General features: G+C 44.5%; 3 protein-coding genes across 4 annotated transcripts in view; 2 read left to right on the plus strand and 1 right to left on the minus strand.

The window, feature by feature from the left end:
• The first annotated feature begins 236 nt into the window (after positions 1 to 236).
• On the plus strand, positions 237 to 5,065 carry LOC137786443 (GTPase IMAP family member 8-like). The gene is made up of 4 exons (XM_068578341.1): positions 237 to 372; positions 499 to 1,337; positions 3,595 to 3,679; positions 4,025 to 5,065. Exons 1-4 carry the CDS (start codon positions 348 to 350, stop codon positions 5,011 to 5,013), a joined length of 1,938 nt encoding a protein of 645 aa, XP_068434442.1. The 5' UTR covers positions 237 to 347; the 3' UTR covers positions 5,014 to 5,065.
• Positions 5,066 to 6,177: 1,112 nt separating this feature from the next.
• ccdc97 (coiled-coil domain containing 97) lies at positions 6,178 to 8,927 on the minus strand. The gene is made up of 7 exons (XM_068578991.1): positions 8,522 to 8,927; positions 8,239 to 8,415; positions 7,886 to 8,045; positions 7,484 to 7,572; positions 7,183 to 7,372; positions 6,966 to 7,089; positions 6,178 to 6,547 (listed from the first exon to the last, which is right to left on the minus strand). Exons 1-7 carry the CDS (start codon positions 8,672 to 8,674, stop codon positions 6,409 to 6,411), a joined length of 1,032 nt encoding a protein of 343 aa, XP_068435092.1. The 5' UTR covers positions 8,675 to 8,927; the 3' UTR covers positions 6,178 to 6,408.
• Positions 8,928 to 9,546: 619 nt separating this feature from the next.
• Positions 9,547 to 22,837, plus strand: part of LOC137786999 (myocardin-related transcription factor A-like) — a 33,351-nt gene continuing 20,060 nt past the window's right edge. For both annotated transcript variants that reach the window (XM_068579176.1, XM_068579177.1), the window contains exons 1-3: positions 9,547 to 9,644; positions 10,763 to 10,825; positions 12,710 to 12,887. In XM_068579176.1, coding sequence (XP_068435277.1) covers positions 12,749 to 12,887 — 139 coding nt within the window. In that variant the 5' untranslated portion in view covers positions 9,547 to 9,644; positions 10,763 to 10,825; positions 12,710 to 12,748. The remainder of the gene's footprint in view (positions 9,645 to 10,762; positions 10,826 to 12,709; positions 12,888 to 22,837) is intronic.

Here is a 22,837-nt window from a genome sequence, read left to right on the forward strand (position 1 = left end):
ATTGACCACATGACTCTCAGAGTTCACAAAGAAATTAAAGTTTTGTTCCATCGTCAGCTGTTTACAGCACGTGTCTTCATGTGGTTTCCATCAATAAACCAATATAAAAGAAAGGGTTCATCATTGCCGTACCATGAAGGCAATGTAGAGGCAAGCTTCACTGTCGTACTTATACAATGTTTTTATAGGAGAACTATTTCCAGCCCTTTGAACCTGGTTAACTTTAGAGCCCTGCCCTCTTTACCGGTCTTCTTACTTTCACTTTCATTTCTCCTGCAGCAGGCAGGAGGTAACCAGACCAACGTGAACTAAAACTCAAACCAAGAACAGACTTCTGAGACACCATCATGCCCGATACAGAGCAAAAGAAACGTAAGTATAAAAATGAACTTCTGATTCTCAAATCTTTTACTTGGTCTTTCTGTGTATAGCTGCTCATAAAGAGAAGTGCCACATGACTTAAAATACACTAAACTCTTCTATTTGTTGGATTCACAGAGCCCCTGAGAATCCTGCTCATTGGGAAGAGCGGGGTCGGCAAGAGCTCGAGTGGCAACACCATCCTCGGACGAGAGGTGTTTCTGTCGGACATGAAGCTGAAGAGAGTCACTGAATACTGTGAGCAGCAGAGTGGGGACGTGTCCGTCGTGAAGGGAGTCAGAAATGTGCCCGTCACTGTGATTGACACGCCCGGCCTTTTGGAGACGGCTCGCAACAAGATGATAGTTGTACGAGATATTCTGAAGTGTGTCAAACTCCAGGAGCTGGGACCTCACGTCTTTGTGTTAACAGTCCCTGTCGGGAGGATGACGCAGGAAGATCACGCTACCAGCAAACGCATCGAGGCCATGTTCGGCCCGAGAGTATGGGACTACACCATCGTGCTGTTCACACATGGGGATCGCTTGGGGGGGAAATCGATAAACGACGTCATCACCGAGAGCGAGGACGACCTCCGCAAGTTCATACTGAGGTGCAGAGGCAGCTTCCACGTCTTCAACAACAAAACCCCGCAGGACCAGAACCAGGTGACGAGCTTCCTGGCAAAGATCCAGACCCTGGTGGCCCTGAATGGAGGGAGCCATTACCAAACGTGCATGTATCCCCAAGCGGAGAGGAGGATTAGGGAAATACAGGAGAGATTAATGTGTGAGAGAGAAACTCAGATCATTAGTAAGGAGAGACGGCTGCAGGGATATTTAGAGGGGAAGGAGCTGGAGAAGAAGATGAAGGAGCTCTGGAGGGAAGAGGAGGACAAATCAAGAGTGGACGCGGAGAATCACATCCGCATGTACTCCAACATTCTGAAGTTCATCCTCTTCCTGGGAGGAATACTGGTATTTGTTTGGCTCTTCTCAAACTAAGTGTTTGCCTTGAGGTGGTGATTGAGATTCTCTCTTTGATTTTCTTTTAAGAGAGTTTTTGTCATCCGTTTGTAAACCCTGACTTTCTCAGAAAATTCAATAGGCGAAGGTGTTTTGACACTAAGGCAGTGTTAGTAATTAGTCATCTGAAGAGTCTATGATGGATGTTGAATTAATTTAATGGCTTTCATTTAATTTCCCTTTATGTTTAGAAACAGAAGAAAAATGTATTGGATTTCATGGATTTCCCACTGCCTTGTGATTCAGACCTCATCTGTTGTCATGTAACACAACTATAACACTTGCTAATAAAACAAGTATCATCAAAAAGTCTAAGTAAAAAATGGAATGATTTTGCTGAAGCATATGTGTTTTATGATTATTTTCTTATCTTCTACAGAATGTCTCTCTTGGTGAGCTTCAGTCAGCTGAACAAATGATCTTAAATTACTAATGAGTATTCATGTTGGAATAATGCTTTATGATTGATGAATTCCTTATTTATTCATGCTTCACTAATGCTAAATAGGGTACACTTATTATGAACTACTACTGTTCTTTCCTCTGACCAGGTAAGTGTTAAATGTATGAAATTCATACTCTGCTTTTGGAGATGCAGATTTCACACATTAACCTAAAAACTAAAGCTAAAGGAGGTACATTTTCTCAAGCGTGATAGTGGGACACCCTTATGGGCCCATCACTTCACTAGAAGGGATGGGCAATGAACACATGTCCATATTGAGTATCGATAGACTTGACAAACTGTCAATCAGTCCTCAAGGCAGAAGGGCTCATCTGCTCCCAGATGCCGAACCCACTGTGGACCTCTTGTCTTCAAAGTCACTGACATATTTTGCCCATTAGATGGCGCTGCTTGTCTACCAATTTAAAAAAAAAAAATAGTTAAAGTTTTCATACAAAGCACTACGAATATCACATTTAAATTGTAATAGTTTCCCTGTCGTTGACATTGACCACATGACTCTCAGAGTTCACAAAGAAATTAAAGTTTTGTTCCATCGTCAGCTGTTTACAGCACGTGTCTTTCATGTGGTTTCCATCAATAAACCAATATAAAAGAAAGGGTTCATCATTGCCGTACCATGAAAGCAATGTAGAGGCAAGCTTCACTGTCGTACTTATACAATGTTTTTATAGGAGAACTATTTCCAGCCCTTTGAACCTGGTTAACTTTAGAGCCCTGCCCTCTTTACAGGTCTTCTTACTTTCACTTTCATTTCTCCTGCAGCAGGCAGGAGGTAACCAGACCAACGTGAACTAAAACTCAAACCAAGAACAGACTTCTGAGACACCATCATGCCCGATACAGAGCAAAAGAAACGTAAGTATAAAAATGAACTTCTGATTCTCAAATCTTTTACTTGGTCTTTCTGTGTATAGCTGCTCATAAAGAGAAGTGCCACATGACTTAAAATACACTAAACTCCATTTCAAAGGATTTCACTCCAGTTTCATGGGACAACCCTTCACTTTGTTTTTCATCACAGGAGTTTTTAATGACATGTCTGACCTTTTTTAGCAACTTCCTGCTTGTTGAGCGGCTGCAGGCAGGTCTGGATTAGACCAGAGGGTTAGCTGAGCGTTTCCTTTCTTTCTGAGACTGAGCAACTCCTAAGGCAAACTGAGTAAAAGACACCTCCTGTCACGTCCTCTTTGCTGCAGCTCTTTGCTGGTATAATTTACTCCTTTTATTTGTGTATAAATTGCAAATAAATAATGTTAATTGTACATGACAAATACTTCTTACCACACAAAGTCCTGCCTCTGGTGCTCGTCACCACAGAACAGGCACTGACCCGTAACTCACCTGGTAGAGCGGGACCTATGTGCTTTCTATGTACTTTGGCCCGATTCCAATCCCCACGGACTCACAGACTTTGAGGCGAGCTCCTGCAAAGTCCGTGAGGGTTTAGTTCTGTCTCACTGTCAAATCATCGAGTGTTTGAGGGATCTCTGGCAGACACTTTGAGCCCTCTAATAACCCTTTCCGTAAGTCAGCATTAGATACAGACTTTTTCCAAGGGAATTACCCACAATTCATTGTAATGTGATGTTAAATACAGAGTAACCAGGGGACATCAGTAAATCCTCGAGGGTTCAGGGTTTGAAGACTTGGGGGGCATTGGGATTGAGCCCCAGCGGGTTGGGGTCCGACCCCCTGACTCTTTGCTGCCTGTCCTCTCCTCTCTTCCCCCTTTATCTTCAGCTGTACCACAGTGAAGGCATCATTGTCCAAAAAGTAATCGTGGTTTCGACCTTCGTGGCACGTCCAACTGGTAACAGGCCTCAGGGTAGACCCACAACACGTACAATTTAAAGATCTTGTCTAGCCAGGAAGAGCGCTGCTTAGGATGGGGACGTAAGAGGAAGACATTTGGACAAATGGATATTCATAAAGAGTAAATGTCAGTAAGCCTGAGTTTTCCTTCTTGAGCCATACTCAACCTGCTTCTTTTCGCGCCACTCACCTTTGGCGTCATTGGTGCGGCACACCACATTTTAGCATCCATCAAAAAGAATAAAAGCAGGAGTTGCAATAACACGTATTGCCGACTAATCTGACTGCCGTCTTGAATATTCCTGGTTTGATTGATTTGATCATGAATTGAAATGTCTTCTATTTGTTGGATTCACAGAGCCCCTGAGAATCCTGCTCATTGGGAAGAGCGGGGTCGGCAAGAGCTCGAGTGGCAACACCATCCTCGGACGAGAGGTGTTTCTGTCGGACATGAAGCTGAAGAGAGTCACTGAATACTGTGAGCAGCAGAGTGGGGCGGTGAAGGACGTGTTTGTCTCCGCGACAAAGAGAAAGAGAGTCAGAAATGTGCCCGTCTCTGTGATTGACACGCCCGGTCTTTTGGAGACGGATGGCAAGAAGAAGGGAGTTGTGCAAGATATTCTGAAGTGTGTCGAACTCCAGGAGCCGGGACCTCACGTCTTTGTGTTAACAGTCCCTGTCGGGAGGATGACGCAGGAAGATCACGCTACCAGCAAACGCATCGAGGCCATGTTCGGCCCGAGAGTATGGGACTACACCATCGTGCTGTTCACACATGGGGATCGCTTGGGGGGGAAATCGATAAACGACGTCATCACCGAGAGCGAGGACGACCTCCGCAAGTTCATACTGAGGTGCAGAGGCGGCTTCCACGTCTTCAACAACAAAACCCCGCAGGACCAGAACCAGGTGACGAGCTTCCTGGCAAAGATCCAGACCCTGGTGGCCCTGAATGGAGGGAGCCATTACCAAACGTGCATGTATCCCCAACCGGAGAGGAGGATTAGGGAAATACAGGAGAGCTTCATGTGGGACAGAGACATTCATATTATCGCTAAGAGTATAGAGCTGCAGTGTAATTTCAAAGGGAAGGAGCTGGAGAAGAAGATGAAGGAGCTCTGGAAAGAAATGGTGGACAAATCAAGAGTGGATGCGGAGAATTACATCAGCATGTACTCCGACATTCCGTTATTCATCTTGTGCATGCTAGAAAGAGGACTGCAAGGTTTGGCTCTTCAGGATCCAATGATGTGCCTTGATGCAGTACTTGTGATTCTCATTTTGGTTTTCTTTAAGGATCGTATTTGTCGTTTGTTTGTTTTCTGGAAAAATACCATGTCTTTCTAAGAAAATTCAATAGGCGTAGCTGTTTTGACGCGGGCATTGTTAGTAATTAGTCGTCCTAAGAGTCTATGATCATTCATTTAATTTCACTTTATAATTAGAAAAATTGGATTTTATGGATTTTCCACTGCTTTGTGATTCAGACCTCATCTATTGTCATGTAACACAACTGAAAACATTTGCTAATTAAACAAGTATCATCAATAAGTCTAAGTAAAAAATGGAATGATTTTGCTGAAGCATATGTGTTTTATGATTATTTTCCTATCTTCAACACAATGTCTCTCTTGGTGAGCTTCAGTCAGCTGAACCTCATTGTGGTGATACAGTGAGAGTGCTGCACTTCTTTTCCTGTCGGGACATCTCAGAGGTCAGACACTGTCTGGTGGTCAATTATCAATCGTTCTGGTAATTTTGGAACAAATGTAAAGTTGTTGTTCTATTATTGCATATACTGCAGTTTTGTGGAACAGTTTAACATGGACACAATAAAAAGCTCCACTTTCATAATGCCGTGACAGCACAATTCCTTTTGGAGACTGAAGCAAACAATACCTCTCCAAAAGCTGTATTGCAATGTGCATTGAGTCCTCAATGGAACATTATCCATAGCAAATCTCAACCGTAAAAGAACCGAATATAACTGTCAATGCAGATTTATGCAACAATATATTGGTCATTTTGTGTTGAGGTTTCAAACAAATAATTTCAATGTTTTAAAAGTAGACAATTGTCATATTCACTTAATCAAATAAAGTGCTAATAACACCATTTGAGTCATTCAGTTTGATTTAAAGTTTCTTAATGAGAAGTTGAAGGTAAATGTATGTTTGGTGCAACAGATCAGCTGCTGCGTAATAGGTCCCTTTATATTTCATTTAAAGCTGGAGTTATTAAATGTATGGTAATATCTGCAAACAGTCATTCAGTATAATAGTACAATAATAATGTATATTTTATTCCCTGCTAAGCATTGTAAGTGCTTTCGTCTGACCAGGTGAGTGTTAAATGCATTAAATTCATACTCTGCTTTGGAGATTCAGATCTCACACATACACCTAGAACCTAAAGCTAAAGGAGGTGCATTTCTTATTCTTTTTTAAAAATAAAGTGTGTGGTGTTTTATCAGCCAAAAAAACTTTTCTAGTGATGGAATTAGGTCTTTGTTTTTCCTTTTATTTGTGCCTGACATACACAAGGTGAATAGAAAACTGTTGTATCGTATGGTTACTAAAGGGAACTGTATTTACATCTGCAAAAGACACCAAGACAATATTTATTGCCAGCTTTGTTTGCATTGCTTCAATGTGTAAAATCAAATAGAATACATATCCTTATTTTGTACATTTGTATTTACAGATCAATCAAAAGAGTGAGTTTTTACTTCTACTACAGACACTATTCTGTCATATTTTCCTCCCCCTCTTCTTCCTCCTCCTCCTCCTCCTCTTCGTTGTCATCTTCATCAAAGTATTTATCCTCTGCATCTCTGCTGACTATGTCCAAGTTGTCGTAGTCGGGGTTCTCGTCCACCTCACTGTAATGACCAGACACAACAAAACACCTATTTTAAAATTCCTGCAGGCTGGAGTGATCAGGACACCAGCTTCTGCAATGTGTTTGTATTAGAGCATTGGCACTAATAATAGAAAACTACTTAAATTTTAAATACAAATGTGCTATATAGCTACAAGGTGGCACTACAAGCAAGTCCACCACTGGAGACAAAAGGCTATTAGAGTTGTATTTAAAAGCTCAACAAAATCCTGTTTATTGTCATAAACATAAATCCTGCTCACTCAGCAGTTATTTACATAGGTTATCAAATATCTGTTTCATTAGAATATTTTATTCTCTTCAACAGATATCTGTAATGAAACACTGCTCAATGTCTGTGTAACACAAACGCAGCCGTTACGTCGTATAAATGCCCGGTAAGTGGTGTGGTGGCTGACCTGTAGTTGAAATCCTTGTCTTTGCCATCGAGGAAGCGCTGGTGCATCTGACTGACGAACTCCTCCCTGAGCAGGGCCTTCTCTTCCGGGGTGGGCTCCCATTGCTTCTGCTGGACAGAATAACCTACAGTAGAAACACAGAGAGGAATACACGATGACCGACGGAACCAAAAGAGCACAGGAACCACAGTTATTGCACAACTTCACCCTCTCTCACCGTCGTCGTCGTCCTCCTCTTCCTCCCGTGCTCCATCCTCTCGATCTTGCTCCTCCTGCAGGCGTTTCTGGATTAGACGCTCCTGGTAGGAGTTGAGGAGGAGGTTGGCGAGCCCTCCTGTGGCTGCCGCTGGTGCTCCTGGTCCCCCGTGTGCCTGGTCCTGCATGGCCTCCTGGGAGCGCTCGAGCACCTAAAACATTTGTCAGTCAGAAGTTACTTAAAAAACACACACACACACACACACAAACTGCCTCAACTGCAATAAAGCCATGACAGCTCTGGCACGGCATCGGGTTCTCACCTCATCATCAGTCAGGTACTGGCCAATGTATTGTTCATACAACAGCGGCTCCCTTATCCTCATCTGTTCCTCACTGAAATACTCGCCCTCTAGAAAAGGAGGCAGAGGAACAAAGCGAGTAGTATACATGACTGCCAGTGATCGGAGGGGTGGCAGCAGATAACTCAACAGCCAACTATCTGCATGATACTAGTAGCCAGTGTAAATTCTATTATAAAATATCATACAAGTACATAGTCGTGTGAACTGAAAGGATACACTGACAATTCTAGGATGCTTTCCAGTCATTTTAACATTTTAAGTAAACTGTGTCATTGAGTCCAGACAATTCTTGCAGTGAAGAAGTCTTGATTGGCATTAACCAAATATTCTTGGTTTCAGTTGACGAAAAAAAGCCCCTACCGCTTTGCAGGACCCTGAGGGCGGCGTAGCGCTGGTTTCGAACCCTCGTCCTATTGGTGAACGCTGCAGCCCGTCTCTGTATCACGTTGCTGTAGTGAAGAACCCGCGGGTCTGAGCTGACGTGGGCAAACGCTGACAGGTTCTGGGGCTTGAGGCTGGCCTAGACATGGGGGACATGGTAGGTTGGAGGAAAGAAATACGTTTGTCAGTATGCTGAATATAAAATACATATGTTGATCAGCTGCTGCCCAGAACCCATGGATACATAGACACACACGTACGTGCACGCACACACACACACACACACACACACACACACACACACACACACACATTGAGCCGCGTCCACGTACATGGTACCTCTCCAGGAACACCAGCGGCCTGCTCCTGTACTGATGCAGCAGCTCGTCTCTGCGCTGCTTCAGGGTCAGCTCAGCATCTCCTTTCTGCTGACTCTTCACCTGGCTTCCGCTCATGGCCAGGGCGTCCACCATGTCATTGACACAGATCTCCTCTGCCTGGCTCACGCACTGCGTGTGACAATCAGACACATCGGCCTTTATTGTGTTCGAGTGCACATGCTTGTGTTGTACACCAAAGCAGAGAAAGCAGTTAGGTTGACGCTGCTGGTCTCACCTGCGTGTCTGGTCGTGGCCGCTGGGCCTCCGCGGGACGTCGGAACTCCCATATCGGTGACAGTGTCACGGGTTCATGAGGTAAATCACTCTCGTCTTCACTTTCACACAAACGCGGCTGTGTTCTAACCGGTGGGTCGATTTCCCCCCACATGATTAACCGAGAAGCAATTTAGCTAACTAGTTAGTCAGCTAGCGATGAATTAGCTAATGTCCGCTGTCAGATTATCTTTACTGTAACATTAACGTCTCTGAATGTGTTGTAGGAACAGCCCGAAAAGGAGTGGAAATGTCTCTTGATGTGGCGTGAGCATTCCCGCACGAAAAAAAAAATGAATTACTGGTTTATTGCAGACATTCGTCTCACTAGTTTAGCTTTGTTTTGCCGCCATGTTGGTCCGTCTACAATATTGTCCTCCAGTTCTGCGACAGAAGGAATGGTTCCACCCAGTGGTCGCTATGCAGTTGATTTTGTCGCTCTCTGGTGGTTGATTTTTCACCATAGCAAGAAGTCCAAGACTATTTAAATTAATAACACTATTTAAGATGCATGTTTCTTGAATATTGATTTAAAAAAGTGCTGATGTTGCATGTCATGATTTATTCTTAAAGTTCTCAGTTGTGCATAATTGCATTAACACGCAGGGTATCTGGGGCCAGGTATTTCAGCACATACGTGTGGGCATGGGGGTTTAATTTTGGGGGCCTCACAGCTCATGTGCTTATTTTTTATTTTTTACCTTATACATACTCATACAGTGTATACACAATGTCAAGATGATTTCTTCCTCACTCTTTAATTTGTTGAACCTTTCACTGAGTTGGTGCCATTCTCATTGAAATAAGATAATAAAACTGTTATATGTGTGTGACCACCTAACGTTCATCACGAGATGACGGACAGACGAGATGTTTCTTTCCTAAACAATCGCGAGTTGTATTTTGAAAAATGTTTAAACCGGAAATGATACACGTGTCCCATCCCGGTTGACTTCACAATGTGTATCGCACAAACTTGTCAGCCTCCCCGGACCAGCCCCAAAAACTCTGCTCGTCTCTCTGGTTGTACCCGCCTGAGTTAGGCAGCGACATGGAGACCTCCCGGGAACAAAGACCGAGTCGAGGTACGTGTTCACGGCGTGAAGGACGGCACGCTGCGTAATGCCGGAGCGCAGCGGCACGCTCGCTTTGTGTGGACACAGGCTGTCAAGTCCTTGTTGACTGCTGCAGCTGCTGCTGCTGGGCCTAGTTATTTAGAAAAAAAACAGTCATTTTACTCTGGAAGACTTGTCTTTGCTATCGTTGATAGTTTAAGTAAAGATAAAAAACGAATCACAGTTGGTTCTCTATTCTTTGTGAGTGTGGTTAATCCCAAACTTCTGGCTGTAGATTTGAGTAAAGCTATTCCCTCCATGTCTCGTGTCGGCTGTAGTAACTACTTAACTATACAGACACTAACAAGTTAAACCTTTTACAGGAAGAACTTCTTATGTGGAGATGTTTTTTTCTTTTATTGACTTGTTGTTTTAGGGGTCAAGTTTGTGTGTCCAACTCACCGAGCTTCCTGTCTTTGTGAGTTTGAGAGGACACTTCCTTTTACTTCCAAACCAAAGGAAGTGTCAGATTTAAGTTCAGCCTCAGAGGCCAGTCGATGGCTGACTCGCCTCTTTATTGCCTCTGACTCGGCTCTTTCTCAACATGGAGCTTCGTGACAATCTCAAGGTTGGTTGAGGTCCGTTCAAGTCTCAACTTGAGGTCCCTCATAGCGCTGCTCCATCTTCTGAAGGAGGACTTCCTGCCCGGCACTCAGCTCACCCATCAGCTCCTCTTCAGCATGAGGCTTCTTCTCCGTCCCCGGGTGGTTTCTGAGGGCCGGCTGTCTCTTCCTGAGTCTGATCAGTGAGCTTCAGTTTCCCAGCCGCTCTTCTTTTGGAGCTAGTTTCCACAGAGACCCATTCGTCTCAGTCCACAGCGACGTGTTCCTTTATCACAAGCTGCTGCTCGGCTACTTTGAAAGTGAGTTTTCAGCTTCTGTGTCTTTCTTCTGCTTCCTGCCCGGCCTGCGTCAGGGATGATGGAGCCCTTGTTAGTGTCAGGGATGATGGATTCCTTCTTAAAGTCACGTTACTGTCGCAGTATATTGCGTTCAGCCTTTGAACAGACGACTGTGTCTCATATGTGTATATTAAACAGCTCTGTCTATGACATCTAACCCATTTCATTCCTCTCACTTTGGTTTTAGACTGAGGGGATCCAGTGAGATGGACACCTTCGACTGCCGGTTGACCAGGAAATAAAAACCCGGGTATGTACATCAGCAGCTATCAGCAGTCAACATCTTCATATCGCCTTTTATTATATGAAAATAAAAAACAGTACATTTCGCGGAGCCTAAGTTGAGATGCAGTTCCACGTTACTCCTCTCCGAGTCGTCTACAGATCCAGTAAACATGTCAGCTTTCCTGCTCTCTGGCTTGTGAGCTTTCATCTCTGAGTCGACGTGACTGTTTGACGAGCCTGCACTCAATACATTGTTTACATTCCAACACAAACACGTCGGGATGTTCTGCAGCTACATTAAGCCAATGAAATGAGTCACAGGGCTGCTTTTGGTGGGGCGAAAATAACAGCTGCACCGGTTTAATGATGCCGTCTCCGAAAGTGGGTTTTCATTTGGACCGTTGGCTTCGTTTTGAAGCGACGTCTCAGGCGATATTTCCTCGAGGTAACGAGCTGAGGGCAGCTCTCTCGGGTCCAATCCAAACCTTTTACTGCAGGGCACATGAGCGTGACCCTCAGCAGCCGTTGTATTCATGAGCATTGCTCTAATTTAAGTGGAAAATCTCCTTTTTTTTACAACAGTTTCGGCGTCAGAGTTTACGTGTGATGCAACAGACTTATTCTCTGTTCAGCTCAAGTTTAAGTCGTTATTTTTACCGACAAAATCCGGGGTTGTCAGCCTTTCCTTTAGAGAATGAGAACTGAGAAGAAGAAAAATCTGTACTTTTACAAAAAACACAGTGAACACGTTTTCCCACAAATGAGTCGGAGTCAAGGTTGTGGTGTTGAGCAGGAACTCGCCTCGCTATTTCTGTTTTACATGAACGGCATGTTGGAGCTTTTTCACGAGATATAGCGATGATGAAGAGTTCTGTTTCAGTTCGGTTGATCTTTGCTTTTGGCAGCTTTCAGGAGCCGAGCCCCGTTTGGGACCACGTGTAGAGCCAACTGGATACATGTCAGGCGGTACTTTGCTCGACAAAACACATGTGGTCCTTTTTTTTACGTTCCCGAGATGAATAGAGTCCACAAAACTCCTGACTGAACGCTCACACAAGCTGCGTGAACAGAAGCACATTGCACGGTGAACTCAAAACATTGCATTAGCCAGTAATGATTATGTTAATGCAGTAAAAATAATGTGACTTTTGACATTATAATGAAGAGCCATTCTTTTGTATGGCACTAATAAAAGAGAGGCACCAGTCTTATCTATGCAGGGTGTTGCTGGTACATCATATATTAGATACAGAGAGATATGATATAGAACAGGGGTGTCAAACATACGGCCCGGCCTGATCCTCTGCTTATAAGACGGACATGCAAACCATTGATCCACAGTCGCAATTGATGTGAGCACTGATATTATTGTGTTGGAAGTCGTTAAACATGGATCACGTCATGAAAGTGGCGCCACAAACGTGTCACAAAGCGAGGGGATCTGCAGAGGAGAACCCGGGCAGATAAACAGAGGGCTGACGTCTGAATTTTTGGTCTCTAGGTAATTGTTGAAAGACCTTAAAATAGAGTTTGTCATCTAAAAACCGTCACCAATGATTTAAACACAGAGAACATTGTCGTTATTTATGCGTTATTATGCTGTGATTTTACTAGTCCCGCCCACTTGAGATCAAAGAGGTCAGCATGTGGCCCCTTCACTAAAATGAGTTTGACGCCCCTGATCTAGAATATTGATCATCTTGAAAAGGAGGCAGGAGGAGTGAGTATCTGGTCATCAGGGTTTACCTTCCTCCCCGAGGTGCCAGAGGCCCAGGATGTGATGTGTTGTTTATGGCGAGTGGACACGAGATGCGCCGCCTGCACGGCTGTTTGTGGCACACGTGGCGCTGAAGCTCCGGGTGTGTGCGTCCCTCCCCGTGGTCGCTTTACGCCTTTCTTCACTTTCTAGGTCTCCGCCCGCGAGCCTCCCTCTGAATCCCCGGTAACCATGGAGGCGGAGTTTGGGGAGAGAGCCGCTGCAGGTGCCTTCATCCCCAGCCCTCAGAGTGAAGCTGTGGCCAATGAGCTGCAGGAGCTGTCCCTGCAGCCCGCCCCCAGTCTGCTGCCAGTCAGCGAGAGGAAGGACGGTAGGTGGCTTTTCTTTTTTTTCTTCTTCTTCTTCTTCTTCTCCTACCCTCCAAATGAAACCGCTTCTACTTGTGTCATCAAATGGCTTCAAGCGGCACACAAATTGTGAAATTAGGAAGACAGACGAGCAGTGAAACCTGTGGTCCCGTCGGATTTAATTTGAACATGATCGGAGGCTATTTCCTTTTGTGTTCAACTGTTTGAAGATGCAAAGAAGTAAAACGCTCCCAGAGGGAGGGGAGAGGGTGTTTGTGTGTCGCCGTGTGTTTTTCCAGCATCTGTAGAGCTTCTAGCTGCTGCTGCGGTTTACATTTCAGACATACTTAGGTCTCCCTTCCAGTTACCTCATTATAAACAGCCAGCGCTGTCTTCCAAGTGCAGACACTCTCGGGGGCTCTCGAGCTACAACGGAAATGACGCGCACGTGCTGTATTTCGGGTGAAGTGCACTTCTTCAAATAGCGGCCAAACAACACCGTTGACCTCAAACTTGACCCAAACGCGCAGAGAAATGCGGGTCCACATTAAACACGCCGCTTGTTCTGAAAGGGCCGCTGATACGGCGATGCTCTGCTCCAGCTGCGTCGGCTGCAGACAACGATGTGGATTTTGAGACTGGGTTCAGATTAAAGGGCTCGTTTCCACCTGGTATTAAAGGGACCTGTGGTTTTGTCTTCAGTGTGCGTCCCTGTTCCTCTTGTCTTCTCGTAATGCACATGCATTTTCTGTTGTGCAATAGCGATCACTTCTATTACGTGGTTAAGCGAGCAGGAAGAGATGGACTGAGGTGACCTTTCAATTTGTTGGGCGGATTCATTTTTGTTCAGATGGTTGTCGCGCCGTACAGATCTGATCGCATCCTGAGTGCTTAGCATTTCTCTGTACAGATATACAGATAGAGCTGCGCAATTATGGGCAAAGTGATGAATGTTTTTCATTGTTAGCTGAAGGAAGCGCTCGATCTGATAGGAGGCAGAGTTTTTTAAGAGCAGTATACATATTTTTTTAAATACAAATATATATATATATATATATATATATGTATATATATATATATATATATCAGGGTTCTCACGGTCAAAAACCTGGAAAAAGTCATGGCGTTGTAAAATGGCTATTTTAAGGCCTGGAAAAGTCCTTGTAAAAATAAAATCCCAATTGTTTTGGAAAAGTCATGAAAATGTGTTATATTCAAATGTTCATGACGTTCATTTACGCTGAGTTTTAAATAATTGATATGCTTTGAAAAGAAAGACGGTCAAAATATAAGCAGGCATACATACAGGCATCTTATATGTTTATTCTTTTAATCAAACTATTGCCTCTCTTTCATTTATATCATTTAAACTACACAATATCCTTTTGAATTCTCATTGCTCGTTTAAATACATGTTCTCACATTTTCATGTTTACACAGAGATTTCACAAAATGTTTAGTCATGGAAATTTGAGTTTAAAGTCAAAGAAAAGTCCTGGAAATCCATGTGTATGTATGTGTGCAAACTGTGTATGAACCCTGATATCTATACTATATATACTACTACTATATATATACTATAACTTCCTGGAATCTCAGCCCCCCCGAGTGTGTCCTGCCTATATGACTGGCAACCAACCTGCTCCATAGTATTTTTAATCTGCACAATAAAGACCGAGCCAATGAGAGCTGGAGAGAAGAAAAACTCAATCCCTGCTAATCGGCACATCTAATGAGAGAAACTTACTGACTGACCTTACAAGGGCGGATGAGCTGTTTAGTAGTATCTGAGCATATTGCTTTGAAAGCGTGTACTATGTACAGTATTTTTACATTTGTCTGGCATGACGGCAGTAACTCACACAGACATGCTGGAGCTGCGGTTGCTGTGCTTTTTCTTTTTTCCGCAGTTGAATTGTCGACCTCTCCAGCTGGCGGCTTTGAGCTGGTGTCTCGTTGTGGTCCTTTTTAATTTGATGATGCAGTTATAGCAAAAATAATATTGGTATTTTATGTGCAGCTGAGATAAAGATAGCTGATAAAGATTGACCATATTTATATAATTCGTCAAATGTATATGTGAAGCATTTCAAATTCATCAATTTATTACGGCAAACTGTTCCATTATTGTAAGTTCTGAAGCGTGTATTTGGATAGAAATATATTTCTGTTTGCGCGTCATCAATGAGCCCATAACGTGATCACTAGACTACTTTCATTCTGTCGCTCATTTCTTTTAATACAAATTAAAAAGAGAACCCCATGTTAGGTGACTGTAAAAGAGTCATACTTCTAGCACTAGTTTCCTCTGCTTTTTTTCCATTCACTGGAAGTTCTTATGCACAAGCGTTTGACCAATTAAAGTCAACTCTGGAGCAGAAATAAATATTTAATCTACGCAGAGAGATCCGGATAAATCACGATAAAATGACAAGGACACGGTGCCTTCAGTGTAAACCCTTTTCCACTGAATGGCTAAAGAAAACACATCTGTCTCTCGTCCTCTTTCCTCAGAAGGACAGAGCACAAGTTCTGTTTTGTTTTTGTCTTTCAGAAGTGCAATCTGAATATGTCTGCCCCAGTGAGTAAACAGCTGACCAGTAATGTGATACCTGTGACACACGCCAGCACTGTGGAGCCTCCATCTTAAAGTGTGTGTCTGTCTCCACCTTCTGGCCAAAACAAGTACTACAACCAGCGTTGCTCTTTGTAAGACAAACTAATGTGAACCCACGGATCCTAAACTGAACACCATCTGGACCCAAGTTTTGTTTTTTATTCTCTTTCAAAGCCTGTGAATCGGCCCTGAATAACCCTGGTGTATGTGGCAGTGTGTGTTTGTGTGTCTATGTGTGTGTCCGTGTGTGTGTAAGGTGTGTGCAACCCTAGCCCCGCTCTGCATGGTTGAAGAAGTTCTAGATTTAGCGGTGGGGCCAGCTGGTCCTGCTATTTAAACCAGTTGGAGAGAGTACAGAGGTTAAGAGCAAAGCGGGATGTAATATCAGAGGAGGGTTGGTTGAAGTGACAAACGGTATTGAGGTAATGGGAGGTAACTCCGCAGGAACCAAACAGAATAAAAGGTCAAAGGAAGAATTCCTATGTGGGTTTGAGGAGGCTCTGTGTGTGTGTGTGCAGCGACTTAAAGGAGCAGTGTGTCGGATTTAAGGGGATTTATTATTGTAATATTCACAACTACGTTCCGATTAGTGTGCAATGACCTGAAACTGGATGCAATCTGCAACCTCACCACTAGATGTCGCTGAATCCTGTTGAAGGAAAACTACTCCGTCAACTGGGGGTTTGGATCCAAGGGGCCCCAGAACACAATAAATGATGCTTCACCCAGAGAGACATTTAATGCATTATACATCCTGCAAGAAAAGTGAGAAGAGTCGGACGGATCAATAGTTAATAAATACATTTTCATTTTGAGTTTTGAACAACGCATTTAAAGTGGATATTGGGGGATTGAGTGCATTGGAAACTTGGTATCACTGAGTCAGCAGCTTTCTATGGACCTGTTTAAAAGCTTAACGTAGAGATTAAATAATATGTGGATATACGAGATTGCAAATGACTTGCCTAGGACATAAAATAGCGTCTTTATGTGGAGAGCAGCAATCTGGTGAGTGCATTACAGTAACAAGTAAAGCAACACCAGGGGGAGGAGCAGTTAATGTGACTCTTGTTTACGGCTTTGTCTTGTTTTAGGAAGGGCACAGGGGCTGAAACCCAAGATGAGGCCGATATGTCGCAATAGATACCTGGGGAGAATGTGAAAATAAGGTTTATAGCCATAGTTATGTTATAAAAGATTTAAATAAATCAAGGCTAATTTGAATGTTTTATCCCTTTTGACTTGTGACCCAAGTCTCGATGAATGAATCCTGAATGAGTCTTCAAAACTGCTTCTCAACAACAACCAAAGATCCATGGGCTTAACATAACAAATACACTGTATCCAGCTCCTTTTGAGCATGAGCCTAATCTCTTGAAGCGGCTCTAACTATTCCTCCGTCTTCTCAGATCCTTTCTTTAATTTCCTGTATTCCCGAGCGGGGCACCGCTGGGGCTCTCTCTGAAGTATTGAGTCAGGTTTTTTAATGAACACTCTACACTCACTGACACACTCGCTGACGGCAGCTACTTTTGGCAATGACCATTGACCTCTAGCCTCATCATTTCCTCTCCGTGACATAACAGGGAATCCTTTTAATAGATCCATGGACTACCTCTCCAGAGATGACAGCGAGACACCGATGAACGCGTGACCAGGATCTCTGTGGGTTAAAGAGGTCAAGCGCAGGAAATACGTCTGGATATAAACTGTTTTTCATCTGGTTTAGCACGGGCTGCGTTGAGGGCGTTGTAGACATGTGAAATATCATTTTGAGTTAAGAATGGCAACCACTTTGGTTTGGACTAAAAGATATCGCTCCTCTCGAGCCACCATGAGCTTCACATCTTCAGTTTTGAGTTTGAGACATTGATTTGAACATTTCTTGCCTAATGTTTTTATTTGAACACTTTAATTTTCACGCCTCTGTGCCAGGAAGTACGTACATCCGTACTATTCATGTGGACACAACGTCTCAGGCTTTTTTCTTTTTTTCAGCAACCAGAAGTGACATTTTTAGACGGTTGGAATGAACTCTCATGACCCCGAAACGTACTGTAAGAGGGTTAAAGTTCAAAGATGAAGACACAGACAACTCCCAGACCGACCTGCCAATCACAAGAGAGCAACGCCCTCAAGCACCCTCTATGGTTTTTTTGACTCTAGATGAGACTATAATTTACTGAAAGTGCATCATGCTGCATTAAGAAGCATCACAACTAGTGATGGAGACCATAAACTCATGTTTACAATGTTTACAGCAAGCGAGAAGTAGTCGTTTCCTCAAAGATTTCTATCCAATCAGACCCAACGTCGCCTCCTGCTGGTCAGGAGAAATACTTGATGTCTCCTCATCGGCTGCCGCCTGTAAAGCAGTTGTAGAGATATTCAATTACTTGTACCGATAATAGCAAAATACCTCCTTCACCTCCACAGGACCTCGGCATCCCTGCCTCTCCAAACCGCTACTCTGAGATTAATATCTTCGCCCCACTGACGGAGCAGGATCGAGCTCTGTGTGTGGGAGAGAGAGAGAGAGAGAGAGAGAGAGAGAAAGAGAGAGAGGGAGGGAGAGAGAGAAAGACTGAGATTTAGAGTCCTCTTGGAGCCCTGAGCGTTTTGTTGGCGGTTATCTCAGCATTTCTGCGAGCGCACTCTTTATAGGGACTGAGTCAGATGCAAACAAATCTTTAGAATACTCTTAATGCTCCATAAATTATACAGATATATTAGTCAGAGTTGAGCGCATTGTCACACACACACACACACACACACACACACACACACACACGCGTAGATCCGCTCTTCCTGAGAGCAAACGCACGTCTCCACACACTCACATGCTCGCACAGCAAAGCGGGATAATCCCCGCCCGTGTTTTGGTCGGGCCCTTATCTGAAGTAATGGCGGCTCAGAGCGCTGATTCGTTCCCCCTCTCTTGTCACGCCGAGGCGTTCTCTGCCTCGGGACACCGCATCTTGCATCTAAACAACCTGTGATCCAGCGGGCTCGTCATCCTGCATGTGTAACGCGTGCACCCATATCCACAGACGGGCCTTTTACGCCCGCAATCATTTCTTTGTGGTGTCGAGGCACTGCCGCCTCCGTCTAATTTGTTTCATGGACGTAATGTGGACATGACAGGCACCGGCGCTTCATTGAATTGCAAATTGACAGATGAGAAGGGAACGCTTTGTTTTTCTTTTGCTTCACCTTGAACGGGGGGGGGGGCTCACCTTTTTTTAATGTCACGTCACATTATCTGATGTCACCGGGGACAAAGGCTTAATGATGGTGATGAATGAAACTGTGGATGGACGGGAGCAGGTGTTTGATACCGACTAGCAGGCGGGGAGGAGGGACGGCGAAAAGAGAGAGATGAAGGCAGGCAGGTTACACACTTTATTGACCCGCTGAACGACAACACACCGGCTGCCAGTTGGCCTGTGGACGCAGATATACGTTTAGTTAGTAGCTGGCTTCACAGAAATGGCTTCATACCTTTTTAATTTCAATATCTGAGTGTTGATAATTATAATACGGAGTACTTTGAATTCCCGGGCGGCGTGTTTTGAGTGTACTGACTTTTAAAATGATTTTCGAGCTCTCATCGATTGGCACAATTTCCAAGAAAGTTATGGACGAGAGAAAGTTCCAGCTGATTTTGGATTGGCCAATTTGCGTGTGTGTGTGTGTGTGTGTGTGTGTGTGTGTGTGGGTGTGGGTGTGTGCGTGTGTGTAATGATTTCCGGCCTGCATGCACGATGCCAGAGAGGTGCTACACAGGTGCGTATCATTGACACCGCACTGAGCTCAGATCAGAAGTGCTAAGTGAGAGGAATTTGGCGAGGTGGGAAGGGGGCCCCGCTCAAAACATGTGTGTATTTGTGTGTGCGCGCCTGTTTGTGTCCGTCAGCGGCTGAATTACTGAGTGCAGCAGCAGCTGAACCGAGTGCTGGATCACGGATTCATCGACATTTGACACACACGTCTTCCTCAGTCCTGGAGCTGCGGCAAACGCAGCAGAAGCTCCTCTAGAGCTGCGCAGTAGCTCTCATACAGTAGCTTTGTGTTTGTATAGATTTATATTCATATATAATATTGCTTTTTGTTCATTTCAACACTACGTTTCAGGATGATTTTGTTGTAGAGGACCGAGTCCAATCAAGGAGCTTTTTGTCAAAGCGATTTTGATGAGGCGGAGGAACCTCTTTTTGATGATCTGTGATTTCAGAAACTTTGCCCAACCCTTCTTTTCATAACATGCTACTTGGCTTTGAAGAATATCCCTTCAGAGCAACTTCACAATCGTCAGGAGGATTTACGTCGTTCAGTTTTGCGGATGTACAGACTTGTTCCAGCTGTACACATCCAACACCTGGATTCAGCCGCAGCCCGCTTCCTGCTTCTTGCTCTCTTCGCTCCTGAGTGTCGTTCGGAGTGATTCTACGGTTGGATCGCCATGCTGGAGCACATGCCCGCTGCCCGCATCGACCCGGCCCCTCTCAGGCCTCCGCCAATCGGCCGGGACATGGACGAGAGAGCCCTGCGGTTTGAGCTAGAGCGCCAGGCCTGTCAGAGTCTCAGACAAGGTGGGATACCTGTTGAGTGTGTCGTGCTTTCACGAAGGCCAACGTCCAACACGGGTGATGGTTTGATAATGGGCGTCGCCTGATGGGGCGATGCTTCGACTGTGGCGGCACTTCCATGCAAATGTCAACTCTGATTTCTGCCGGTTACTGTCGGCGTAGAAAAACGGCGCGTTACATCAGCGCATCGGCCTGCCTCTGAGCGTCACGCAGGTTTATTTTCTGGGCTCAGGTGTTAAGTGGATCAAATACTCTACAAGCGGCTGGGTTACAGTTGGGGCTCGGCCAGCCTGGGCACAGCACACTTTGCCTCGAGCACATGAACCCAGCAACCTGTTGACTGGAGAGCGGCGTGGGCCTCGGACCAAAGCAGCTGGACTGAGAGCAGTTTGGACCCATTTTAGAAAAGGACAAACTCCAAGAGACTTACGTGTAATGACATGGAGAGAGACAACCCCTAAAAATACCATTTCAGGTTATTATTATAGTGAAATGGGTGCGTGTTGAACAGGATATTGATTGAGCGGGGTTTCCTGCGAGCTCGTTTTTTAAACAGAGACACATGCGTCATTACAATTAGTGGGAATAATGAGATAAATTGACAGAAGTTCAACCAAACAAAGCCGAGACTTATTCTCACCACGAGTGACCTCTTTCCTTTTCCTGTGTGTGTGTTTGTTGGCAATTGGCAGTACAGTCCTCTTTAATTCAGCCGGCCGCACGGAGAGATTGCGTTCCAAGCGGTTACAACACGGACGCAAATAGAAAACGGAGTCAGAGGGCGACAGTGCAGGACCACAGGTTAGAGATAAAAACAGAGGGTACAAAGAACAGGAAGTGCTGCCGAGGTATGAACGCCAGTTGATAGAAACGCGATCGTTTCGGTCCAGGAACATGTAGATAAGGAGGCACATTTAATAGCAAATCATGATTTTAATATTGGGACAAATTACAGACAACAAGTCCACAAAGGGTCAATAAGAAATGTGCTTCAAATCCATTTTGGAGCAGTGTTTTAAAAAGGTGACACAGATGGTTGTAATATTTGGATTAGACAGTCATAGCAAATAGCTTAGATGTTTTGTGGGTTTCAGGAAAAGTGCCTTTAGTTTGGTTAGACAATCCCCGGTTCAACTTGCTCTGAAATCTCACGAGCGGTCAACATTTGGGTGTTAATTATAAATTTAAATTTCGGGTGATTTCTTTTTTTTTCTCCGCAAGGTGTTTACGCTGCTCTGTTGGCTCCCCGTGCGACGCCCTCATGTGTGATCATTACAATCGATCTTGCCTGCATTAGACTGTTGCTGCGTGAGGGTGCACTCACCGTCATGCGCTGGCATTTGAGCAATGCACAGGCTCCCAGAATAGATCCTGTATCAGCACATCGCCTGTGCGTTTTAGTGTGTGTGTCGTTAGTCTGGCCTTGTTTTTGCCTCCAGGAAGCAGTTAGATATTTCCTGCTGAGAAGCCGCTCCATCCCGCCATCATCCTCCTGCTCGTCACAGGAATTAAAGGAAGAGGAATGTTTTCATTCTTCATCTCCTCAGGCGACCGTAGGACACAGAGATCGTGTGCAGATTCTCCCTGAAATAAGCCACAGTGGCAGAGCCTCTACTTCCCATATTGAGCTTATACTTCCCATATTGAGCCTCTACTTCCCACATTGAGCCTCTACTTCCCATATTGAGCTTATACTTCCCATATTGAGCCTCTACTTCCCACATTGAGCCTCTACTTCCCATATTGAGCCTCTACTTCCCACATTGAGCCTGTACTTCCCATATTGAGCCTCTACTTCCCATATTGAGCCTCTACTTCCCATATTGAGCCTCTACTTCCCATATTGAGCCTATACTTCCCATATTGAGCCTCTACTTCCCACATTGAGCCTATACTTCCCATATTGAGCCTCTACTTCCCATATTGAGCCTATACTTCCCATATTGAGCATGTACTTCCCATATTGAGCCTCTACTTCCCATATTGAGCCTCTACTTCCCATATTGAGCCTATACTTCCCATATTGAGCCTCTACTTCCCATATTGAGCCTCTACTTCCCACATTGAGCCTATACTTCCCATATTGAGCCTCTACTTCTCATATTGAGCCTCTACTTCCCATATTGATCCTCTACTTCCTATATTGAGCCTCTACTTCCTATATTGAACCTCTACTTCCCATATTGAGCCTCTACTTCCTATATTGATCCTCTACTTCCCATATTGAGCCTCTACTTCCTATATTGAACCTGTACTTCCCATATTGAGCCTCTACTTCCTATATTGAGCCTCTACTTCCCATATCACCTAACAGCGTTTTTGTGGACTTGACAGAGGAGGAGGAGGAACGAGAGGCGCAGATGCATGAGATAAATGAGCGCTCTCGACGCAGGTGAGATTCAAAGGGACTTAATGACGGAGCAGGCCGACAGAAAAGAAGAAAGCTGTGATTTGATGTATTGGGGTTGCCGTCTCTTTGTGTGGAGATGGAAAGAGTAATAAACACCAGACACAGAGCTGCATTTAGCAGCTTAGGGGCCAGACTTCTCCCTCCGGAGTCGGTGGAGAACAAAACGGAGCTAAAAGGGGAGTGAATGTTGGACTTCAGCAGGTGACCAGAAACAAGACTCCAAATTAAAACTAATTGTGCTCCCAAGTGGCTGAAAAGGAGTTTAGAACGGCACCTTGTATCACATGGAAGCACTGCTTTAGTTATATTTAATATATTAATGGTACCATGTATGTGTTTGGTATGTTGTCTTATAAA

This window comes from Clinocottus analis, unplaced genomic scaffold (assembly GCF_023055335.1).
Source record: "Clinocottus analis isolate CAN_PGR_092001 unplaced genomic scaffold, fCliAna1.0.p SCAF_16, whole genome shotgun sequence".
Lineage (NCBI taxonomy): Eukaryota > Metazoa > Chordata > Actinopteri > Perciformes > Cottidae > Clinocottus > Clinocottus analis.

Bases quoted from the DNA above. Each gene is read 5' to 3' on its own strand.
- ccdc97 (XM_068578991.1), bottom strand. From the start codon at position 8,674: ATGTGGGGGGAAATCGACCCACCGGTTAGAACACAGCCGCGTTTGTGT. The intron at 7,573-7,885 runs GTAGGGGCTTTT...CTCCTTTTCTAG, and splicing joins CCTCAGGGTCCTGCAAAGCG to AGGGCGAGTATTTCAGTGAG. The intron at 7,373-7,483 runs GTGAGAACCCGA...CAAATGTTTTAG, and splicing joins AGTACCTGACTGATGATGAG to GTGCTCGAGCGCTCCCAGGA.
- LOC137786443 (XM_068578341.1), top strand. From the start codon at position 348: ATGCCCGATACAGAGCAAAAGAAAC. The intron at 1,338-3,594 runs GTATTTGTTTGG...CTTTATCTTCAG, and splicing joins TCTTCCTGGGAGGAATACTG to CTGTACCACAGTGAAGGCAT. The intron at 3,680-4,024 runs GTAGACCCACAA...TTGGATTCACAG, and splicing joins AACTGGTAACAGGCCTCAGG to AGCCCCTGAGAATCCTGCTC.